This window comes from Ornithorhynchus anatinus, chromosome 5, assembly GCF_004115215.2.
Source record: "Ornithorhynchus anatinus isolate Pmale09 chromosome 5, mOrnAna1.pri.v4, whole genome shotgun sequence".
NCBI lineage: Eukaryota > Metazoa > Chordata > Mammalia > Monotremata > Ornithorhynchidae > Ornithorhynchus > Ornithorhynchus anatinus.
The window spans coordinates 59,364,664-59,388,174 of NC_041732.1; the positions used below are offsets into that span (position 1 = coordinate 59,364,664).

The window sequence follows — 23,511 nt, forward strand, 5'->3', positions numbered from 1 at the left end:
AATTTTGTCTGCAAGGAGGACCCAATAATCTCCTGTATCCATGGCCAGGAGGTGACAGTAATGACTTTCAACCACTACTGAGCTAAACTGAACGTATATTTAAATCCGTAACTTTGCCCAGATGACTTTATGACCTAAACTCCAGGCTTCAGGCTTTTGAGCTTTTTATACCAGCCTTTGCTGTGTTCTTCAAATGAACTGGAGGAACACCGGTAAATCTGGGTTGTTTTTAGGGGACATCATTCAGAATCCGCATCGCTCTCCAGAAATCAGTCCACCTTCACGGTATCCTTTTTCTTAGGCCCGCGCTCGCTCCAATAGGGCGCGGCATCTGCAAACGGCCAGATTTCTCACTGGTGGTACAAAAACTCCAAGAGGTGGCCTTCACACCCTCCTATTTTAGCATGGAGTATGCTGGTTTTGATTATGATGTGATGACGCATGTCCTAGTCAAGAGAGGCTGTTAAGAGGGAATCCCAGCCCTGCCTTCTCTCTTGGAAGCCTGCTGGACCTCTAGAAGGTGGACAGAGCCCCCGGTCGGAGCCAGGGTGAATAACTCTCACTCCTACGGCACCAAGGTCCGGTAGTCTTCCCCGGGGTTACTGGCAGAGATCCTCCCCTGCTATGGAACGCTGAACCGCTTCAAGTTCCCTGGCCTCGTTCAGGGCTACAGAGTCTCACTGGGCTTTTCCTTCTTTCTTTCTTACGGTATTTGTTAAGCACTTACTAGGTGCCAGGCCCTGTATTAAGCACTGAGGTGGAAATAAGATAATCAGGTTGGACGCAATCCCTGTCCCACAAAAGGCTCACAGTCTTAATCCCCATTTTACAGATGAGGTAACGGAGGCCCAGGGAAATGAAGTGACTTGCCCGAGGTCACAGAGCAGACACGTGGTGGAGCCGGGCCTGGAACCCAGGGCCCCCGACTCCCAGGCCTGTCCTCTATTCACTAAGCCACGCTGCTTCTTTAGGCTTGAAATGAGATGGGGAGGAGGCTGTATTTATCCTCCCTCAACTGGTTCCCTGTAGCCAACTTGCTCACTGTGCCTTGTTCTCATCTCTCTCGCCCCCGACCTCTCGCTTTCACCTTAACCCTTCTGCCGATTGTTCCGGACCTTTAACTCTCTCCTTAGGCCCCCTGTTCCTCCCCCTCCCCCATCTCTCACCCCCAATGATCTGGCCACCTATTTCCTCACGAAAATCAACACGATCAGGTCTGAGCTCCCCAAAGTCACCCCTCCGCCTCTCCCCTCCCCCCCACCGACCCCCTCCCCTACTTTCCCATCCTTCCCTGCAGTATCCTCAGAGGAGATCTCCTCCCTCCTCGCAAGTGCCACCCCCTCCACCTGCGCCTCGGACCCCATTCCCTCTCACCTTCTTAAAACCATCGCCCCTGCCCTCCTACCTTCCTTAACTTCTATTTTTAACCACTCAATCTCCAAGGGCTCCTTCTCCTCTGCCTTCAAACATGCCCACGTCTCCCCCATCCTAAAAAAACCCGCTCTCGACCCCACTTCCCCCTCCAGTTATCGTCCTATCTCCCTACTACCCTTCCTTTCCAAAATCCTAGAACGAGTCATCTACGATCGATGCCTAGAATTCCTTAACTCCCATTCTCTCCTAGACCCCCTCCAATCTGGCTTCCGTCCCCTCCACTCTACCGAGACCGCTCTCTCTGAGGTCACCCGTGACCTCCTTCTTGCCAAATCCGATGGCTCCTACTCCATTCTGATCCTCCTTGACCTCTCTGCTGCCTTTGACACTGTCGACCATCCCCTCCTCCTCCATACCTTATCTCACCTTGGCTTCACGGACTCTGTCCTCTCCTGGTTCTCCTCTCACCTCTCTGGCCGGTCATTCTCGGTCTCCTTCGCCGGAGCCTCCTCCCCCTCCCATCCTTTAACTGTCGGAGTTCCTCAAGGGTCAGTTCTCGGCCCTCTTCCGTTCTCCATTTACACTCACTCCCTCGGTGAACTCATTCGCTCTCACGGCTTCGACTACCATCTCTACGCAGATGACACGCGGATCTACATCTCCGCCCCCGTCCTCTCCCCCTCCCTTCGGGCTCGCGTCTCCTCCCGCCTCCGGGACGTCTCCACCTGGATGTCGGCCTGCCGCCTAAAACTCAACGTGAGCGAGACCGAGCTCCTCATCTTCCCTCCCGAACCCGGTCCTCTCCCAGACTTCTCTATCACCGTGGATGGCACGACCGTCCTTCCCGTCTCTCGGGCCCGCGATCTCGGTGTCGTCCTTGACTCGTCCCTCTCGTTCACCCCACGCGTCCTATCCGTTACCGAGACCTGCCGGTTTCACCTCTACGACATCGCCAAGATCCGCCCTTTCCTCTCCACCCGAACGGCTACCTTACTATTACGGGCTCTCGTTATATCCCGGCTAGACTACTGTGTCGGCCTTCTCTCTGACCTCCCTTCCTCCTCTCTCGCCCCGCTCCGGTCTATTCTTCACTCCGCCGCCCGGCTCATCTTCCCGCAGAAACGATCTGGGCATGTCACTCCCCTTCTTAAACAACTCCAGTGGTTGCCCGTCGACCTCCGCTCCAAACAAAAACTCCTCACTCTAGGCTTCGAGGCTCTCCGTCACCTCGCCCCTTCCTACCTCTCCTCCCTTCTCTCTTTCCACCGCCCACCCCGCACGCTCCGCTCCTCCGCCGCCCACCTCCTCGCCGTCCCTCGGTCTCGCCCGTCCCGCCGTCGACCCCCGGGTCACGTCCTCCCGCGGTCCCGGAACGCCCTCCCTCCTCACCTCCGCCAAACTGATTCTCTTTCCCTCTTCAAAACCCTACTTAAAAATCACCTCCTCCAAGAGGCGTTCCCAGACTGAGCTCCTCTTCCCCCTCTACTCCCTCCGCCATCCCCCCTTTACCTCTCCGCAGCTAAAGCCTCATTTTCCCCTTTTCCCTCCGCTCCTCCACCTCTCCCTTCCCATCCCCACGGCACCGTACTCGTCCGCTCGACTGTATATATTTTCGTTACCCTATTTATTTTGTTAATGAATTGTACATCGCCTCGATTCTATTTAGTTGCCATCGGTTTTTACGAGATGTTCTTCCCCTCGACGCTTAGTGCCATCGTTCTCGTCTGTCCGTCTCCCCCGATTAGACCGTAAGCCCGTCAGACGGCAGGGACCGTCTCTATCTGTTGCCGACTTGTTCATCCCAAGCGCTTAGTACAGTGCTCTGCACATAGTAAGCGCTCAATAAATACTATTGAATGAATGCCTGAAGCCCCTCCCCTTTTACATCCAGCAGTCCAGTTCCGCGTGGTCTTCAGAGCCCTTCTGAAATCACCTCCAAAACCTCATTAATCTCTCCTCTCCTCACCCTGAATCCTCCCTTCAAGCTGCAGCTTCAGTACTCCCACTCCTCCACCCCTTAAACACTTGGGTATTCAAATCCCTCTCCCACACCCCCTCACGCTTTGGTACACATCTTTATACTCTATTGCTTCCCCCTCTCTGTCATTTATTATAATTATGGGATTTATTAGCTGCTAACTACGTGCTGGGGTAGATCTTCTCGACTGTGAGCTCGTTGTGGACAAGCAGGGAACATGCCTTCCGACTCTGTTATATTGGCCTCTCCCAACTGCTTAGTGCAATGCTCTGCACACAGCATTCAAGAGATACCACTCTCAGATAACAAGGTTGGATGCAATCCACGTTCCTCCTACTTAGACGGTGAGCCCCACGTGTAAGTAGGATTTAAGCCCTATTTTACAGATGAAGAAACTGAGGCACAGAGAAGTTAAGTGACTTGAATGACGATACACAGCAGCCAACTGGCGGGGCCGGGACTGGAACCTAACGTCCTCCGACTCCCAGGTCCTTGCTCTATCCACCGGGTCACATTGCTTGTCGTGTTTGTCTCCCCAGCTGAGATCGCAAGATCTTTGAGGGCAGGGATCAGGTCTACTAATTCTGCAGTAATATCAGCAGTGATATTTCATAAGCATTTAGTGAGGACTCAGCACTTGACTCAACGCTTGGAAGAGCACAATAAACAGAGTCGGCAGACACCTTCTCTGCCCACAACGAGCTTACGGTCTGGGGGGGACAGACGTTAATATAAATAATGTATAATTAATAATGTTGGTATTTGTTAAGCGCTTACTATGTGCAGAGCACTGTTCTAAGCGCTGGGGTAGATACAGGATAATCAGGTTGTCCCAAGTGGGACTCACACTTTTGATCCCCATTTTCCAGATGAGGTAACTGAGGCACTGAGAAGTGACGTGACTTGCCCACAGTCACACAGCTGACAAGTGGCGGAGTGCTGTGGGGCACAGATCCCAGTGCATGTACTCTCCCGGGCATTTCGTACAGTGCTCTCTGTGCAGTAAGTTCAAAAATATTACTGAGTGATTATCTGAAACCGTGAAGCCATCAGTAGCTGGGCTCCCGCCTACCTATCTAAGGAACCTAAACATGCAAGTGATAATTTATTGACCAAGCCACAGAGCCTCACCTCCAAGCTTCCACCCCTAATATGAGCCTTACGTTTTATTCATAAATTCTTCTTCTTCAGTAGGTGTTATATTCACTGCCAGTCTTTGATATAACTGCAGAAAGACAATCAATGATATTCGTTGATATTCACAGATGGCTTACTACCACTAATAATAACTGTAATATCTGTTAAGTGCTTATTAAGTGCCAGACAGCACCAAGCATTGGGGTAGATACAAGCAAATCAGGTTGGACACGGGCCCTGTCCCACATGGGGCTCACAGTCTCAATCCCCACTTTACAGATGACGTAGCTGAGACCCAGAGAAGTGAAACGACTTGTCCAAAGGCACGCAGCAGGCAGATGATGGAGCAGGGCATAGACCCAGGTCCTTCTGACTCCCGGGACCTGGGTTCTATCCACTAGGCCATTTGGGAAAGTACAATACCACTGACTCGGTAAACATGATCGCTGCTCACAAGGATCTTAGTTTGTGGAGGAGACAAACACTAAAATAAAATACAGACAGGGACCGGGGTGAGTATCAAAAATTATTACAAGCATATCTGAACTTGAAAACTCCAAAAATTAGTAAAACATTGAATGAATAACTATCTGCAAACTAAATCAATGTTAAGGAATACAACACTCATAAATACAGTCCTCCTCATCACAATTTAATTTCCCGCAACAAGATTTTGGCACAGTACTTTAAAGTCAACTGAAAGTCAACTCTGACATAATAAGATACTATTACTTGTGTTTGTTCAATTACTCCAAATCACCACTGCATTACTTGATTATTAAGATTCTGACAGCATAATTACATATCATCTGGAAGGAAACTAGATACTTTCCATGAAAATATTTACCACTGGGATTTCTATAAAGGCATGCGTGACATAAAGACACAAAGACATAATGTTTTGTTTAAATGGCAAATGAAATTATAAGACTGTGGTAAACACCCCCTGAACACTAAATCAAGTTTTCAACTTAGCAAGCCATCTTTTGCATGTTCTCATCAACCAAATAACGTCTGGCACTTTCTGAGGAATCAAAACTACAAACCAAAAAAAATGCATTCAAAATGGAAATATTTATTTTCTGCCCAGATTAGATAAACATTTAATTTTTTCATCCTCCTCCTCCTCCTTTCCCACATCTCTCTACAACTGCACATTTGTACCAGATTCACCAGATGCACCAGATTCAATCATTTTGCTGAACACGTACTGTATACAGAGCCGTGTACAAACGCTTGGGAAAGAACAATGCAACAGAGTCGGTAGACGCATCCCCTGCCCGGGACACGCTTACAGTCTAGAGGGGGAGACGGACATTCATATGAATAATTCAGAGCTATGTACATAGGGCAGTAATGTCTGTTGGGCTGTCGGGGACAACAGCTGCTCGTGACATTCTTGCCCCAAAAAGTCATGTCACCTTGGTTTACCTTCTCTGGCCCCACAGATTTCCCACCCTGAACCCTAACTCTTTCCTCCATGCGCTCTAGGGTCCGGGGACCTCTCTTCTTTTCATTTTTTTTTTGGGGGGGGGGTGGTCAAAAAGTGCAGAAATCTGATTAAAGGAACTAAAAAAAGCCCTGAGGAGTGCAGGGAGACAGCAGATAAGGAGTGAGTTTGGGATGCAGGAGGCCGGGGAGACAGCAGGGCCGGGCTTACTTAGCTCGTGATTCCAGGAAAATGGAATGCCGGACACTCTTCATTTACCTACTTCTACTTATCGGTTCCTCACCTCTTCTCTGTCATTGCCCTGTTATTCTCCTTAGCCTCCTCCTCCTCCTAACATAACCTTCTCGCTAAGCCACTCCATCAGACTGTGACCTCGAAATGGGCAGGGAATGTGTTTACCAACCCTGTTATATCGTACTCTCCCAAGTGCGTAGTTATAGTGCTCTGCGCAAAGTAAGCGCTCAAAAAATATGATTGATGGATTGATTGAATCAGCTCTTTCCTCACTCCTTAGACTCAATCTTCATCCTTACACCCAGCTGGTACAACTGACTGCTCTCGGTGTCTCGCTCTTGCCTTTACTGCTGCTGACCTCTTGTTCATGCCTTTCCTTCTCCCCTTTACAACCAGCAGACCACAGCTCTCCCTATTTTCCAAGGACTTCTGCAATCACATTTCCTCCAGGAGGTCTTTCCTGATTCTCATCTCCCCATCCTATCTGCCCCATGTTGCAACAGCTAAGCAGTGAGGAATGTATCCCTCTTCCCCCCAGCAGTTGGCCGCTTCCTCTGACCTGTAATTTATTCGGGGATCCGTCTTCCGGAATAGACTGTAAGCTCTGGGGCCTGCAGCCTCCTGGTGAGCCTGCCTTGATGTCCCCCGACCCCCACCCCCCTCGAGAACACCGGAAAGCTGCAGTCCATGAGAAACTGGACTTCACCACGACCCTTCCTCCCCCCACCCCATCTCTGTCCCTCCTCTCTCAATGCCACCCCAACCACCCATTCCCGCCATCACATCCCTCTCGGTTCACTACCATCCGCTTTGAGGAGCAGCGTGACCTGGTAGAAAGAACAAGGGCCTAGGAGTCAGAGGATCCGGGTTTTAATCCTGCCTCCACCGCTCGTCTGCTGTGTGACCTTCGGCCAGTCACTTCACTTCTTTGTGTCTCAGTTCCCTCATCTGTAAAATGGAAATTGAGGCCACGAGCCTTATGTGGGACAGGGACAGAGTCCAACCCGATTATCTTGAATCTACCCAGCGCTGAATACAGTGCCTGATACAGCAGGCGCTTAAATACCACACACACAAAAAATCCAGCGGGTTCCCAACCCCAGCAGTTTCGTTGGTAACAGGTGAGCAGTTTGTACCTCTTTCCCCCAACTCCTGGAGTGCAGACAGATGGGATGGATGCCACTCTACCACTCAAGACCCCCATGGTTTCCTGCTCCAGCCATGGGAAGGGCTTGTTGAGCAGCAGCATGATGTCATCTCAACTTTTAGAGTGCCGAGGTCACCATCACGGACATGGCTCTGACCTCTGGGATTAGTGGTCTGAACTACGAGGTGTCTGAAATCCGGAAGCTCCTTTCATCACCTCTGCCTTTGGTATTTTCGTTCGCCGTCCCTTACGTGCCTGTCGCCAACACCCCCACTCCAAGACTGTTGAGCCACTCGGGACCAGAGATCCCCAGCTACACGTCTTCCCCTCTAGACTGGAGACACCAAATCCTGTCGGTCTCACCTTTGCAACATCGCCAAGATCTGCCCTTTCCTCTCCATCCAAACCGCTACCGTGTTAGTACAATCACTCATCCTATCCCACCTACATTACTGCAGCACCCTCCTTTCTCACGTCCCAACCTCCTGTCTCTCCCCACTCAGTCCATACTTTACTCTGCTGCCCGGATTACCTTACTACCGAAACTCGCCCCCTGCCCAAAAATCACCAGTGGTTGTCTATCCACCTCCATAGCAAACAAAAACTTCTCACTATTGGCTTTCAAGCTCTGCATCACCTTGCCCCCTCCTATCTCACCTCCTTTCTCTCCTACATCCCAACCCGCACATTCCGTTCCTCCGGTGCTAACCTTCTCACTGTGCCTCCATCTCTCCTGTCTCGCCACTAACCCCTGGCCCTTGGGCTACCTCTGGCCTGGAACGCCCTCCCTCCTCAAATCCGCCAATCACTCTCCCCTCCTTCAAAGCATCCTTAAGGTGCACCTCCTCCAGGAGGCCTTCCCAGACTAACCTCCATTTTTCCTCAGCTCCCATTCCCTTTTGCGTCACCCTACTCACGCTCCCTTTCCTCTTCCTCCTCCTCCCCACCCCAAAGAAATTATGTATATATGTATATATCTATAATTTTATTTATATTGATGTCTCTTTACTTGTATTGATGTCTGCCTCCCCTCCTCTAGACTGCGAGCCTGTTGTGGGCAGGATTGTCTCTATTTGCTGTATTGTACTTTCCAAGCGCTTAGTACAATGCTCTGCACCCAGTAAAGCACCCAGTAAATACAAGTGAACTGTAAGCTCATTGTGGATAGGGAGCATGTCCACAACCCTGTTATTTTGGACTTCCGCAAGCACTTAGTCCAGTATTCTGTACACAGTAAGCGCTCAAGAAATTAATTCAATAGTATTTATTGAGCGCTTACTATGTGCAGAGCACTGTACTAAGCGCTTACCATTGATGGATCCACATATTTCTTTTCCAGAGCTTAATATTAATAATGATTGTATTTGTTAAGCACTTATTACGTGCCAAGCATTGTACTAAGCACTAGGGTAGATACAAGACAATCAGATCCCATAAGAGGCTCACAATCTAATAATTAGGAGGGAGAACGGGTTTTGAAGCCTCAATTTGCAAATGAGGGAACTGAGGCCCAGAGAAGTTAAGTAGCTTGCCCAAAGTCACAAGCAGGTAGAGTGGCTGGGATTAGAAACCCGGTCCTCTGACTCCCAGGCCTGTGCCTGGCACTGTCCCACACTGCTTCTGCAGTGCTTTGCCCACAGCAAGGATTAAAAAAATACTATCACGACTATCATGCCTGTCTCTCCCATCCTCCACCCTTTAATTCCATCTCAATGTGGTCTGCGGGACCCACCCATCCAACTCCCCTTCATCCTCGACCCGTTCCTGGGCCAGGCACTCCTCGCCGTCACCCAAACTCGCCCCACTCCAAACGATGCTGTGCCTTTGGAGCTCTCTCCCGGGGCCCCTCACCTCTTCCCATCTCATGGGGAAAGGGGAAGGAGTCTGCTTGCCTCCCTAATGCCACTTTCACACCATCCCACCCGCTCTTATCCCTCACCTTTTCTTCCTTTGATGCCCGCTTTTCCTCCCTCCCTGACCACCATCTTCAGCTGATCATTTACCTCTGCCTTCATGCACACTCTCCCAACTTCTAGCTTCAAAAAAACTCTTCTCTGGATTCCATTCCTTCAATCGTATAAATGAATGCACCGCACCTTCCGGAAGCATCTCCCTCCTCCCTTTCCTGTCCAGACTTCTCCAACGGGTTGTCTACACCCGCTCCCTCCACTTCCCTTCTTCACCTTCTATAATCTAGTCTCCAGAGACTGTTCCTTCCAAGGTCAAAGACTCCCTTGCCTAATCTAATGCCCTCTATCTTAATCCTCCTCATCCTCCTGGCTGCCTTCGACCCTGTGAACCACTTCCTTCACCTGGATACACGATCTAACTTTGGTTTTTCTGATACCAGTCTCCAGGTTCTCCTCTAACCTCTAGGACCAATGCTCCTCAAGCCTTTTTTTATACTTGTTATACACTTACTACGTGCCAAACACTATACTAAGTGCTGGCTAATGAGGTGGGACAGCGTCCATGTCCCACAAGGGGCTCACGGTCTAAACCCCCATTTTACAGATAAGGTAACAGACACAAAGAAGTGAAATGACTTGCCCAAGGTAACACACAAGACAAGTGGCTGGAGCAGGAATTAGAACCCAGCTCCTTCTGACTCCCAGACCCACGCTCTATCCAGTAGGGCATCGTGGCTCAGGGGAAAGAGCATGGCTTGGGAGTGAGGGGTCGTGGGTTCTAATCCCAGCTCTGCCACTTGTCTGCTGCGTGACCTTGGGCGAGTCACAACCTCTCTGTGCCTCAGTTTCCTCATCTTTAAAATGGGGATTAAGACTTTGAGCCCCACGTGGGACCACCTGATTGCTCTGTATCTACCCCAGTGCTTAGAACAGTGCTTGGCACATAGTAAGCACTTAACAAATGCCATCATTATATTATAGGGCACGCTGCTTCTCTTTTGCCAGTTCTTTCTTCTCTATAAACCCTGGGCATCCCTCAAGGCTCCGTGTAGGGCTCCCCTCTCAATTCACTCTCATCCCTGGGGGAGTCAGCTCATCAGCTCTCACGGCTTCGACTACCATGTCGCTAGGCCCGACCTCTCTTCTCTACAATCAGTGACATGTTCTGAGTGCATAATGTGTGCGGAACACTGAACTATGCTCTTGGGAAAGCACAATTCAACAGAGTTGGAAGCCGTAATCCCTGCCCACGAGTTTACAGCTACAGAATGTATTACCTTCTGCCTCCTTGACATCTATCTCCAAGCGGATGCCCTGCTGGTACATAAAACGCAAAATCCCCCAAACTGAACTCATCTTCCCATCAATAATAAATAGCAACTTTAAGGGCTTACTATGTGTCAAGCACTTTGCTAAGTGCCGGGGTAGATCCAGAATGATGAGAATGGACACAATCCCTGTCCCACACAGAGTTCACAGTCTAAGGAGAAAAACTGGTATTTAACCTCCATTTTACAGATGAGGAAACTGAGGCAGAGAAGCTAAGTGAATTGCCCAGTGTCACACAGCAGGTAAATGGGTGGATCCAGGCTGAGAACCCAGGTTTCCTGACTCTCAGATCTGTCTCTTTCCATTAGGCCTCACTGGATCTCCATTTCACGAGAAGCAGCAAGGCCTAGTGGATAGAACATGTGCCTGGGGTCATAGGCTCCAATCTCAACTCCCTTTTAGACTGTGAGCCTGTTGTCTGGGCAGGGATTGACTCTATCTCTTGCCGAATGGTACCTTCCAAGCACTTAGTACAGTGGTCTGCCCATAGTAAGCGCTCAATAAATACTATTGAATGAATGATTGTGTCTGTTGCCGAATGGTACATTCCAAGGGCTTAGTAAAGTGCTCTGCACACAGTAAGCGCTCAATAAATACAACTGAATGAACTCCTCCACTTGTCTGCTCTGTGATCTTTGGCCAGTCACTTCACTTCTCTGGGCCTCGGTTCCCTTATCTGTAAAACGGGGATAACCTGATTACCCGGTATCTACCCCAGCGTTTAGGACACTGATTGGCACAGGGGCAGTGCCTAACAAACAGAGAAGCAGCGTGGCTCAGTGCAAAGAGCCCGGGCTTGGGAGTCAGAAGTCATGGGTTCTAATCCCAGCTCCGCCTCGTCAGCTGTGTGACTTTGGCCAAGTCACTTCACTTCTCCGGGCCTCAGTTCCCTCATCTGTAAAATGGAGATGGAGACTGTGAGCCCCATGTGGGACAACCTGATCACCTTGTATCCCCCCAGCGCTTAGAACAGTGCTTTGCCCATAGTAAGCGCTTCACAAATACCATCATTAAATACCGTAATTATTATTATTAGAGCATAGCTAATTCAGAGTGATGCCACGGCCTGAATTTAAAACCGCAAAGCGCTTTTTCCAAGATTCCAAGGCAGTTCGATTTCAGATGACTTTTATGGAGCCTCTCAACCGAATCACCCCAGACCCTAATTTATGCCCTCTGCCTCGTGCATACCGGAAGACGATTTCTGTCGTCTTCTTCCACCCAGCTCGGCTCTGACCTTGTGCTTCGGTTGGGGAGTAAAGGTTGGCTGAACGCTATGTGCACAAGGAGTCAACTTAAGGCCCCGGGGGGAGTCAAGGACGTTTGCAAACTCTTCTGTTGCCCTCCGGCCCTGAGAGAGGCGAGCCGCATATAATAATAATAATGTTGGTATTTGTTAATAATAATAATAATGTTGATATTTGTTAAGCGCTTACTATGTGCAGAGCACTGTTCTAAGTGCTGGGGTATACAAGGTAATCAGGTTGTCCCACCTGAGGCTCACAATCTTCAGCCCACTTGTCAGCTGTGTGACTGTGGGCAAGTCACTTCACTTCTCTGTGCCTCAGTTACCTCATCTGTAAAATGGGGATGAATGAATGAATACTATCATTAATAACCATTAAATGAATGAATAGCAAGCGCTCAATAAATACTATTGAATGAATACTATTATTAATAATAATCCTTAAATGAATAAATGAGTAGCAAGGACTCAATAAATACTGCTGAATGAATGAATACTATTATTAATAATGATTAAATGAATGAATGAGTAGCAAGCGCCCAATAAATACTATTGAATGAATGCTCTTATAAATAATAACCATTAAATGAATGAATAGCAAGCGCTCAATAAATACTACTGAATGAATGAATGAATACTATCATTAATAACAACCATTAAATGAATAGCAAGCGCTCAATAAATACTATTGAATGAATACTATTATTAATAATAATCCTTAAATGAATAAATGAGTAGCAAGGGCTCAATAAATACTACTGAATGAATATTCTTATTAATAACCACCATTAAGTGAATAAATGAGTAGCAAGCGCTCAATAAATACTATTGAATGAATATTATTATTAGTAATAATCCTTAAATGAATAAATGAGTAGCAAGAGCTCAATAAATACTACTGAATGCATGAATATTCTTATTAATAATAACCATTAAGTGAATGAATGAGTAGCAAGCGCTCAATAATTACTATTGAATGAATGCTCTTATTAATAACCATTAAATGAATGAGTAGCAAGCGCTCAATAAATACTACTGAATGCATGAATACTCTTATTAATAATAACCATTAAGTGAATGAATGAGTAGCAAGCGTTCAATAAATACTATTGAATGAATGCTCTTATTAATAATAACCATTAAATGGATAAATAGCAAGCGCTCAATAAATACTACTGAATGAATGTTCTTACTAATAATAACCATTACGTGAATGAATGAGTAGCAAGCGCTCAATAAATACTATTGAATGAATGCTCTTATTAATAATAACCATTAAATGAATAAATAGCAAGCGCTCAATAAATACTACTGAATGTTCTTATTAATAATAACCATTAAGTGAATGAATGAGTAGCAAGCGCTCAATAAATACTATTGAATGAATGTTCTTATTAACAATAACCATTAAATGAATGAATAGCAAGCGCTCAATAAACACTACTGAATGAATAGCCTTATTAATAATCACCATTAAGTGAATGAATGAATAGCAAGCGGTCAATAACTTCTACTGAATGAATGAATACTGATATTCTAAGGGCAGGGAGGCCCAGAGCAGGCCGGGGCCGGTCCTTGTCCCGGGGCTTGGGAAGGCCTCGGCCTCTCCGCGCCTTGGGGACTTCATCCGCGTTTTAAAAAAGGGGAGGGAAAAAAGGGGAGGTCTTTACCGAGCTTGACGGCCGAATCGGCCAGGCACCGGTCCCACTTTCTGCCGAGCTCGGACTCCGACATGTTCGCCCGCGGCGGCTTCCCTGCCCGGAGGGCCGCCCCCCGCCCAACTCTCGCGAGATCTCCCGCCTCCTCCGGCGCAGAGACGAGGGGGCCGCCTCCAAGTCTCGCGAGACTTCCCTTCCTGCCCCACCATGTCGGCAAGGTGACAGGCAGTTGGGAGGCCTAGGATGGGGCTGACCTTGGGGCCTGCCAAAGGGGCCGCCTATTTAATAATAACAATATAATATTATTAATAATATTATTAATAATAATATTATTAATAATAATGTTGGTATTTGTGAAGTGCTTACTCTGTGCAGAGCACCGTTCTAAGCGCAGGGAGAGATGCAGGGTCATCAGGTTGTCCCACCTGAGGCTCCCGGTCTTCATCCCCATTTGACAGATGAGGGAACTGAGGCCCAGAGAAAAAAGGGTGGTATTGGTTAAGCGCTTACTATGTGCGGAGCACTGTTCTAAGCGCTGGGGAGATGCAGGGTCACCAGGTTGTCCCACGTGGGGCTCCCTGTCTCCATCCCCATTTTATAGATGAGGGAACTGAGCCACAGAGAAAAAAGGGTGGTATTTGTTAAGCACTTACTATGTGCAGAGCACTGTTATAAACGCTGGGGGAGATACAGGGTCACCAGGTTGACCCATGTGAGCCTCCCAGTCTTTAACCCCATTTGACAGATGAGGGAACTGAGGCCCAGAGAAAAAAGAGTGGTATTTGTTAAGCGCTTACTATGTGCAGAGCACCGTTCTAAGCACTGGGGAAGATACAGGGTGATCAGGTTGTCCCACGTGAGGCACCCAGTCTTCATCCCCATTTGACAGATGAGGGAACTGAGGCCCAGAGAAAAAATGGTGGTATTTGTTAAGCGCTTACTATGTGCAGAGTACTGTTCCAAGTGCTGGGGGATACAAGGTGATCAGGTAGTCCCACGTGGAGCTCACAGTCTTTCATTCATCCAGTAGTATTTATTGAGCGCTTACTATATGCAGAGACTGGACTAAGCGCTTGGAATGGACAAATCAGCATGAGAGACAGCCCCTGCCCAATGACGGGCTTACAGTCTAATCGAGGGAGTCTTCATCCCCACTTGATGAAGGAACTGAGGCACACAGAAGTGAAGTGAAGTCCACAGTCACACAGCTGACAAGTAGCAGAGTTGGAATTTGAACCCATAACCTCTGACTCCCAAGCCCGGGCTCTTTCCGCTGAGCCATGCTGCTTCTCTGGTCACTTAACTTCTCTGGGCCTCAGTTACCTCATCTGTAAAATGGGAATGAAGACTGTGAGCCCCACGTGGGACAACCTGATCACCTTGTATCCTCCCCAGTGCTTAGAACAGTGCTTTGCACAGAGTAAGCGCTTAACAAATGCCATCATCATCATCATTATTGGGCAGGGAGGGTCTCTATCTGTTGCTGAATTGTCCATTTCAAGCGCTTAGTACAGTGCTTTCCACATAGTAAGCGCCCAATAAATGCCATTGAATGAATTTGTCATTTTTTTGTTCTTTTTTGCTTTGCTGTCTGTCTCCCCTGTTTAAACTGTAAGCCCATCATTGGGCAGGGAATGTCTCTATCTGTTGCCGAATTGTCCATTCCAAGCGCTTAGTACAGTGCTCTGCACATAATAATAATAATGATGTTGGTATTTGTTAAGCGCTTACTATGTGCAGAGCACTGTTCTAAGCACCGGGGGAGATACAGGGTCATCAGGTTGTCCCACGTGAGGCTCACAGTCTTCATCGCCATTTTACAGATGAGGTCAATGAGGCACCAAGAAGTGAAGTGACTTGCCCACAGTCATACAACTGACACGTGGTAGAGCTGGGATTTGAACCCATGCCCTCTGACTCCCAAGCCTAGGCTCTTTCCACTGAGCCACGCCGCTTCTCTGTAAGCACTCAATAAATTCTATTGAATGAATGAGTGAAAGAGAGGGCTCAGTCTGGGCAGGCCTCCCGGAGGAGGGGAGCTCTCAATCCCTGCTGAGAGCCGGCTGTCTGTCTCCCTCGTTTAGACTGGGAGCCGGCTATTGGGCAGGGATGGTCTCTCTCTGTGGCCGAATTGTCCGTTCCAAGCGCTCAGTCCAGTGCTCTGCACATAGTAAGCATCCAATAAATACGATTGAATGAATGAATTGTCTTTTTTTTCCTTCTGTTTTGCTTTGCAGTCTGTCTCCCCCGTTTAGACTGTGAGCTTGCTATTGGGCAGGGCTGATCTCTATCTGTTGCCAAATTGTCCATTCCAAGCGTTTAGCCAAGTGCTCTGCACATAGTAAGCGCTCGATAAATACTACTGAATGAATGAATATATTCTCCGTGCACCAAACTCTTTCCTTCACTGAAAAATCCCAAGGGCAGTGGCCTTGTCCCCTAGCATTCCTTACAGCACCCCACCACAGCATTCTATAGTAATCCATGACAGTATTCTATAATAATAATAATAATAGCATTTGTTGGGCGCTTACTGTGTGCAAAGCACTGTTCTAAGTGCTGGGGGGGGGATTCAAGGTGATAAGGTTGCCCCATGTGGGACTCACGGTCTTAATCCCCATTTTACAGAGGAGGTAACTGAGGCACAGAGAAATGAAATGACTTGCCCAAAGTCACACAGCTGACAAACAGTGGAGCAGGGATTAGAACCCATGACCTCTGACTCCCAAGCCCGTGCCCGTTCCACTGAGCCACGCTGCTTTGGCCTCCACACTTCTTCTCCATATACCCAACTCTTTCCCTCACTGAAAAATCCCAAGGGCAGGGGCCCTGTCCCCTAGCATTCCTTACAGCACTCCACCACAGTATTCTATAATAATAATAATAATAATGACATTTGTTCAGCTCTTACTATGTGCAAAGCACTGTTCTAAACACTGGGGGGGGGGCATTCAAGGTGATAAGGTTGCCCCATGTGGGACTCACAGTCTTAACCCCCATTTTACAGAGGAGGTAACTGAGGCACAGAGAAGTGAAGCGACTTGCCCAAAGTCACACAGCTGATAAGCAGCGGAGCAGTGATTAGAACCCATGACCTCTGACTCTCAAGTCCAGGCTCTATCCACTGAGCCATGCTAATCTATCAATCACATTTATTGAGCACTGGACTAAGCGCTTGGGAGAGTACAATATAACAAAGCTGGTAGACACATTCCCTGCACAGAATGGTTAGTAATCACAATGCCTACAAGGGAAACTCTTCCCTCAGTCCTCAAGTACTTAACCCTAAAAATTCACAGCATTCAAGAGAAAGTTAAAAACTCTGTTTTCTTAAATTGTCCAGGCAGACAAGATGATCGGAACTTTTATGTGCTAGAGTTCTGAATGTAGTGAAATACCTACGGAAAGAGGATGAAAAAGCTAGATGCCACCGCAGAGTGATCAGATCAATCCATCACTGGTGTTTTTTGAGCTGTTTGCAGAGCGCAGCACTTGTTGTCTTATGCTGTCGAGTCGTGTCCGACCCAGAGCGACGTCACGGACGCGTCTCTCCCAGAACGCCCCACCTCCATCTGCAGTCGTTCTGGTAGTGGATCCAAAGTTTTCTTCATGAAAATATGGAAGTGGTTTACCATTGCCTCCTTCCGCGCGGTAAACTTGAGTCTCGCCCCTCGACTCTCTCCCGTGCCGCTGCTGCCCAACACGGGTGAGTTTTGACTTGTAGCAAGTGGCCTTCCGCTCTGTAGCCACTGGCCAAGCTAGAAATGGAATGGACAGGCCTCTGCTTGACTCTCCCTCCCGTAGTCGAGACTTGTAGAGTACTAGAAACTCTCCAGGTGCGACTCTGAGAGGAGACTAAGGATTTGGGAAAGTACAATACAATTTATAATTTTATTTATTTATATTACCGATGTGCTCATAGATTTAATTCTATTTATTTAAATTGATGCTATTGATGCCTGTTTACTTGTTTTGATGCCTGTCTCCCCCCTTCTAGACTGTGAGCCCGTTGTGGGCAGGGATTGTCTCTACTTGTTGCTGGATTGTACTTTCCCGAGTGCTTAGTGCAGTGCTCTGCACACAGTAAGTGTTCAATAAATACGATTGAATGAATGAATGAATAGCGTCGGTAGGCACGATCCCTCCCCACAAGGACTTTATCACCTAGAAGGGGAGTCGGGCATTAAAATAAACTACAGGCGAAATGGTATAAAGACGTGTAGGTAAGTGTGCTGTGGCCCACCCCAATGCTTAGTACACAGAGCCTGGCACATAGTAAGCACTTAACAAATACCGCAATCATTATTATTATTATTACAGACCCAAGTACATAGGCAACACAGAGGAGATGACAAATAAGGTGGGGAAATGAGGGGTTGGTTTTTATTAATGATTATAATTATTATTATTATGGTATTTGTTAAATGCTTACTACGTGCCAGGCACTGTACTAAGCGCTGGGGTGGAGTCAAGCAAAGCAGGTTGGACACAGTCTCTGTCCCACAGAGGGCTCGTAGTCTCAATCCCCATTTCACAGATGAGTTAACGTGGGCCCAGAGAAGTGAAGTGACTTGCCCAAGGTCATACAGCGGACAAGTGCTGGAGCCGGGACCTTCCGACTCCCAGGACCGTGCTGTATCCTCTCCACCATGCTGGTTCTCATGCTGGTCAGGGACGACTTCTTCACTGTGGTATTTGTTAAACACCTTCTACGTGCTAAGCACTGCACTGTGTGCTGAGGTAGAAACCAGATAATCAGGTCCCACGTCGGGTGAAACTCTAAGCAGGACTTTTTTCCCACATTTCCACAGAGCCCCTTCTTTCCACTTTTCCCACACCCTTCTGCGTCACCCTGACTTGCTCCCTTTGTTCTTCCCCCCTCCCAGCCCCTTAGCACTTATATTCTTATTTGTCATTTATTTATATATATTAATGCCTCTCTTCCCCACCCCCAGACTGTAAGCTCATTGTGGGCAGGGAATGTGTCTTTTTATTGTTGTGTTGTACTCTCCCAAGCGCTTAGTACAGTACTCTGCAAACAGTAAGGGCTAAATAAATGTGATTAATTGAATGAATGACTCCCCACTGTTTGCGGATGAGGGAACTGAGGCACGGAGCAACTGTGACTTGCCCAAGATCACACAGCAGGTAAATGGCAGAGCTGGGATTAGAACCCAGGTCCTCTGACTCCCAGGCCCGTGCTCTTTCCACTAAGCCATGCTGCCTCTTGGAGGAGGTGTGGTTTTAATAAGTCAGGGAGAGTGGTGGTCTGTTGGATATGAAGGGGAGGGAGTTCCAGGCCAGAGGGAGAACATGATGAGGCAACTGAGGCTCAGAAAAAGTGAAATGACTTGCCCAAGGTCACAAAGCAGACAAGTGGTAGAGAAGCAGCGTGGCTCAGTGGAAAGAGCACAGGCTTGGGAGTCAGAGGTCATGGGTTTGAATCCCGGCTCTGCCACTTGTCAGCTGTTTGACTGTGGGCAAGTCACTTAACTTCTCTGTGCCTCAGTCACCTCATCTGTAAAATGGGGATTAACTGTGAGCCTCCCGTGGGACAACCTGATTACCCTGTATCTACCCCGGCGCTTAGAACAGTGCTCTGCACATAGTAAGCGCTTAACAAATACCAAATTAAAATTAATTAGAGCCAGCATTAGAACTCGGTTCCTCTGAGTCCCAGGCTCATGCTCTATCCACTAGGCCATGCTGCTGCTTCTGTGTTTAAGCTGGTTGTGGGCGGGGAATGTGTCTATTTATTGTTATATTGTACTCTCCCAAGCGCTTAGTACAGGGCTCTGCGCACAATAAACTCTCAATAAAGATGGCTGAATAAATGAATCTCCTGATAAGCAGGCTATTTTCATTCCCCAGAGAGGCGAGTTGCTCCCACTGCCCTGTGAGATCACATGAGCTATTAAGTAATTTAAAGAGGTCATATCCCTTTCAACGTCTCATCCCTGTTGTGTAGACAAAATTTTCCAAGTTTAAACCTTTAAAGTCTTAAAGCTTAACCTAGGTTTCATCAGGTCAAGCCCTGGAAATAAAGCTCGGGCAGGACTCTCCCCTGTGCTTTCCCGAGAACTTAGCACGGTAAGCGCTCAATAAATGCAAATAAATGACTGAATGAATGACAACCTTTTTGTAAAGAAGCAGCGTGGCTCAGTGGAAAGAGCCCGGGCTTGGGAGTCAGGAGTCGTGGGTTCGAATCCCGGATCTGCCACTTGTCTGCTGTGTGACTGTGGGCAAGTCACTTCACTTCTCTGGGCCTCGGTTACCTCATCTGTAAAATGGGGATGAAGACTGGGAGCCTCACGTGGGACAACCTGATGACCCTGTATCTACCCCAGCGCTTAGAACACTGCTCTGCATGTAGTAAGCGCTTAACAAATACCAACATTATTATTATTATTATCCAGGTCCCAACTTCTGGCTTTCACACCAAATGAAAAGTCGCTCAGAGAGCCGGCTTAGACTTGAGCCTGATGCGGGATGGCAGCTGTTACCAACCTGATTATCTTGTATCTTCCCCAGTGCTTAGTACAGTGCTTGACACATAGTAGGTGCTCAGCACTTGCATTTGGATCTGTCCCCTTTGGACACTTGGCATTCACCCCAGCCTCAGCTCCGCAACAGTTTTGCGCATATCTGTAAATTATTGATTAATATTACGGTTTCCCTCCCCCTCTAGACTGTAAGCTCACTGTGGGCAGGAAATGAGTTTACCAACTCTGTCATACTCTCCCAAACGCATTACTATGTTCTGCACACAGTAAGCGCTCAATAAATACCACAGGATGATTAACAAATACCACTACTATGATTTTTATCATTATCCTTATTGTTTTTGTAACTTGAAGGACGTTTTTAACTAATGGCCACCCCCAGCTCTCAAACAGAAAATAGGTGTTTGTCGTAGATGAGGTTGAGTAAACTGTGCTTGTACTAAGCACCTAGGTACTGTCCTCAACACCGTCATCCCCACACTCTATATGTACATTTCTTTACTCAGTTGCTTCCCCTACCTTTAATTTCTTTCAATACGTTACCCCCTTTAGACTGTAAATCCCTTGAGAGAAGGGATTGTGCCTACCAAATGTACTGTACTCTCCCGAGCACTTAGTACAGAGCTCTGCGCAAAATAAGTGTTCATTCATTCATTCATTCAATAGTATTTATTGAGTGCTTACTATGTGCAGAGCACTGTGCTAAGCGCTTGGAATGTACAAATCGGTAACAGATAGGGACAGTCTCTGCCCTTTGATGGGTTTACAGTCTAATCGGGGGAGACGGGCAGACAAGAACAACGGCAATAAATAGAATCAAGGGGATGAACATCTCATTAAAACAATAGCAAATAAATAGAATCAAGGCGATGTACATTTCATTAACAAAATAAATAGGGTAATGAAAATATGTACAGTTGAGCAGAGTGTTCAATAAATACCACCGATTGATTGATTCAAGGAGTTGTAGCTTTCAAGAGAGTGAAACCCCCATATGTGAATAAACTCAAACTTTCTTTCCTCTAGACTGTCAGCTCGTTATGGGTAATAAGAATAATGATCACGGTATTTTTTAAATGCTTACTATGTGCCAAGCACTGTTCTAGGCTCTGGGGTAGATAGAAGGTAATCAGGTTGTCCCACGGGGGGCTCACCGTCTTAATCCCCATTTTACAGTTGAGGTAATTGAGGCACAGAGCAGTGAGGAGACTTGCCCAAAATCACATAGCTGAAAAGTAGTGCAGGCAGCATTAGAACCCATGACCTTCATTCAATAGTATTTATTGAGCGCTTACTATGTGCAGAGCACTGTACTAAGCGCTTGGAATGAACAAGTCGGCAACAGATAGAGGCAGTCTCTGCCGTATGACGGGCTTACCTCTGACTCACAAGCCCGTGCTCTTTCCACTAAGCCACGCTGCTTTTCTAAGGGAAAGGAGCATGTCTACCAACTCTGTTACAGTCCACTCTCCCAAGTGCTTAGTACAGACCTCTGCACACTATAAGCAGAAATAGCATGGCTCAGTGGAAAGACCCCGGGTTTGGAAGTCAGAGGTCATGGGTTCAAATCCCGGCTCTGCCACTTGTCAGCTGTGTGACTGTGGGCAAGTCACTTCACTTCTCTGGGCCTCAGTTCCCTCATCTGTAAAATGGGGATTAACTGTGAGCCTCACGTGGGACAACCTGATTCCCCTGTATCTCCCCCAGCGCTTAGAACAGTGCTCTGCACATAGTAAGCGCTTAACCAATACCAACGTTATTATTATTGTTATAAGCAGCAATAAATGCCACTGATTGATTCATTCAAGAAGTTGTAGGTTTCAAGACAGTGAAACCCCCAAACGTGAGTAAACTGTAAACTCACTGTGGGCAGGGAACGTGTCTACCAACTCTGTATTAGCGTATTCTTCTAAACACTTAGTACAGTGCTCTGCACGCAGTGAGGGCTCGATAAATACGATTAATCGATTGACTTTCTCTTTGACCTACACCAGGATTTGAGCCCCAGACTGCTCATTGTCAAGCCCGATAATCCAGCCAGGATCCCTCAGAGCCTTTTGGTTATCCCACTTCCTACAGCCTTGACCCAGAGCAAGTGGCTCTGGGCCTTGCTCCCGAGAGCTCGGTCCTTTTGGAAGCTACCACTGGATTTTTTTCTTTAGGGTATTTGTTCAGCACTTACTGTGTGTCCAACACTGTTCTAAATGCTGGGGTAGATAATAATAATAATGTTGGTATTTGTTAAGCGCTTACTATGTGCAGAGCACTGTCCTAAGCGCTGGGGGAGATGCAGGGTCATCAGGTTGTCCCACGGGAGGCTCGCAGTTTTAATCCCCATTTTACAGATGAGGTCACTGAGGTATGGAGAAGTGAAGTGACTTGCCCACAGTCACACAGCTGACAAGTGGCAGAGCCGGGATTCGAACCCATGACCTCTGACTCCCAAACCCGGGCTCTTTCCACTGAGCCACGCTGTTTCCCTGATACATGTTAACTATCAGACACAGTCCCTGTCCCACATGGAACATGAGAAGCAGTGCAGCCTACTGGAAAGACCGTGGGCCTGGAAGTCACAGGACAAGGATTCTAATCCCGGCTCGGCCGCGTGTCTGCCGTACGAACTTGGGCAAGTCATTTAACTTCTCTGGGCCTCAGTTACCTCATCTGGAAAATGGGGATTAAGACTCTGAGCCCCATGTGGGACAGGGACTGTGTCTGACGTGATTACCTTGTATCTACCCCAGTGCTTAGTAGAGAAGCAGCGTGGCTCAGTGGTAAGAGCCCGGGCTTGGGAGTCAGAGGTCATGGGTTCAAATCCCAGTTCTGCTCCTTGGCAGCTGTGTGACTGTGAGCAAGTCACTTCACTTCTCTGTGCCTCAGTTACCTCATCTGTAAAACGGGGATTAACTGGGAGCCTCACGTGGGACAACCTGATTACCCTGTATCTACCCCAGTGCTTAGTACAGTGCTCTGCACATAGTCAGCACTTAACAAATACCAACATTATTATTATTATGTGCACTTAGTAAACGCTTAACAAATTCCAAAATTATTATTATTATTATGGGGTTCACGGTCTACGTAGGTGTTTAGTACAGTCTGCAGTCTTGAAGAAGCCCAGTTTATATTTGAGAGCTCAGTTAAATGGCAGGTCCAAGCATTGAGTCCTCTGTCTCCTGCTAAAGAGTCTTTTCCAAAGTTGCCTATTCGTCATGGAACAATCTTACAACCTCCCTGTTCCTATTTTACCAATTCCTTTCACTCTTAAATCCCACCCATCCCCTTCCAGAAGCTTTGGTTTCATCCCCACTCGTTCTCCAAGATGCCATCCCAATCCATCTTGTCATTTCACCTCCAGAGAACGATTTAAAACACAAAAGATGAGTGGCAAATCGGACTGAGACTGGGAAAGAAAGAACTCTGATTTAGGGTCAACAGCCTTCTAGGCGTGGCCTAGTGGAAAGAGCGTGGGCCTGGGTTCTAATCCCACCTCTGCTGCTTGTCTGCTGTGCGACCAAGGGCAAGTCACTTTACTTCTCTGTGCC

General features: G+C 47.6%; 1 protein-coding gene across 1 annotated transcript in view; it reads right to left on the bottom strand.

Moving 5' to 3' along the window:
• Positions 1–13,593, bottom strand: part of MICOS10 (mitochondrial contact site and cristae organizing system subunit 10) — a 38,532-nt gene extending 24,939 nt beyond the window's left edge. Inside the window, exon 1 of the mRNA XM_029066547.2 lies at positions 13,476–13,593. Coding sequence (XP_028922380.1) covers positions 13,476–13,539 — 64 coding nt within the window. The 5' untranslated portion in view covers positions 13,540–13,593. The remainder of the gene's footprint in view (positions 1–13,475) is intronic.
• Between the last annotated feature and the right edge of the window lie 9,918 nt (positions 13,594–23,511).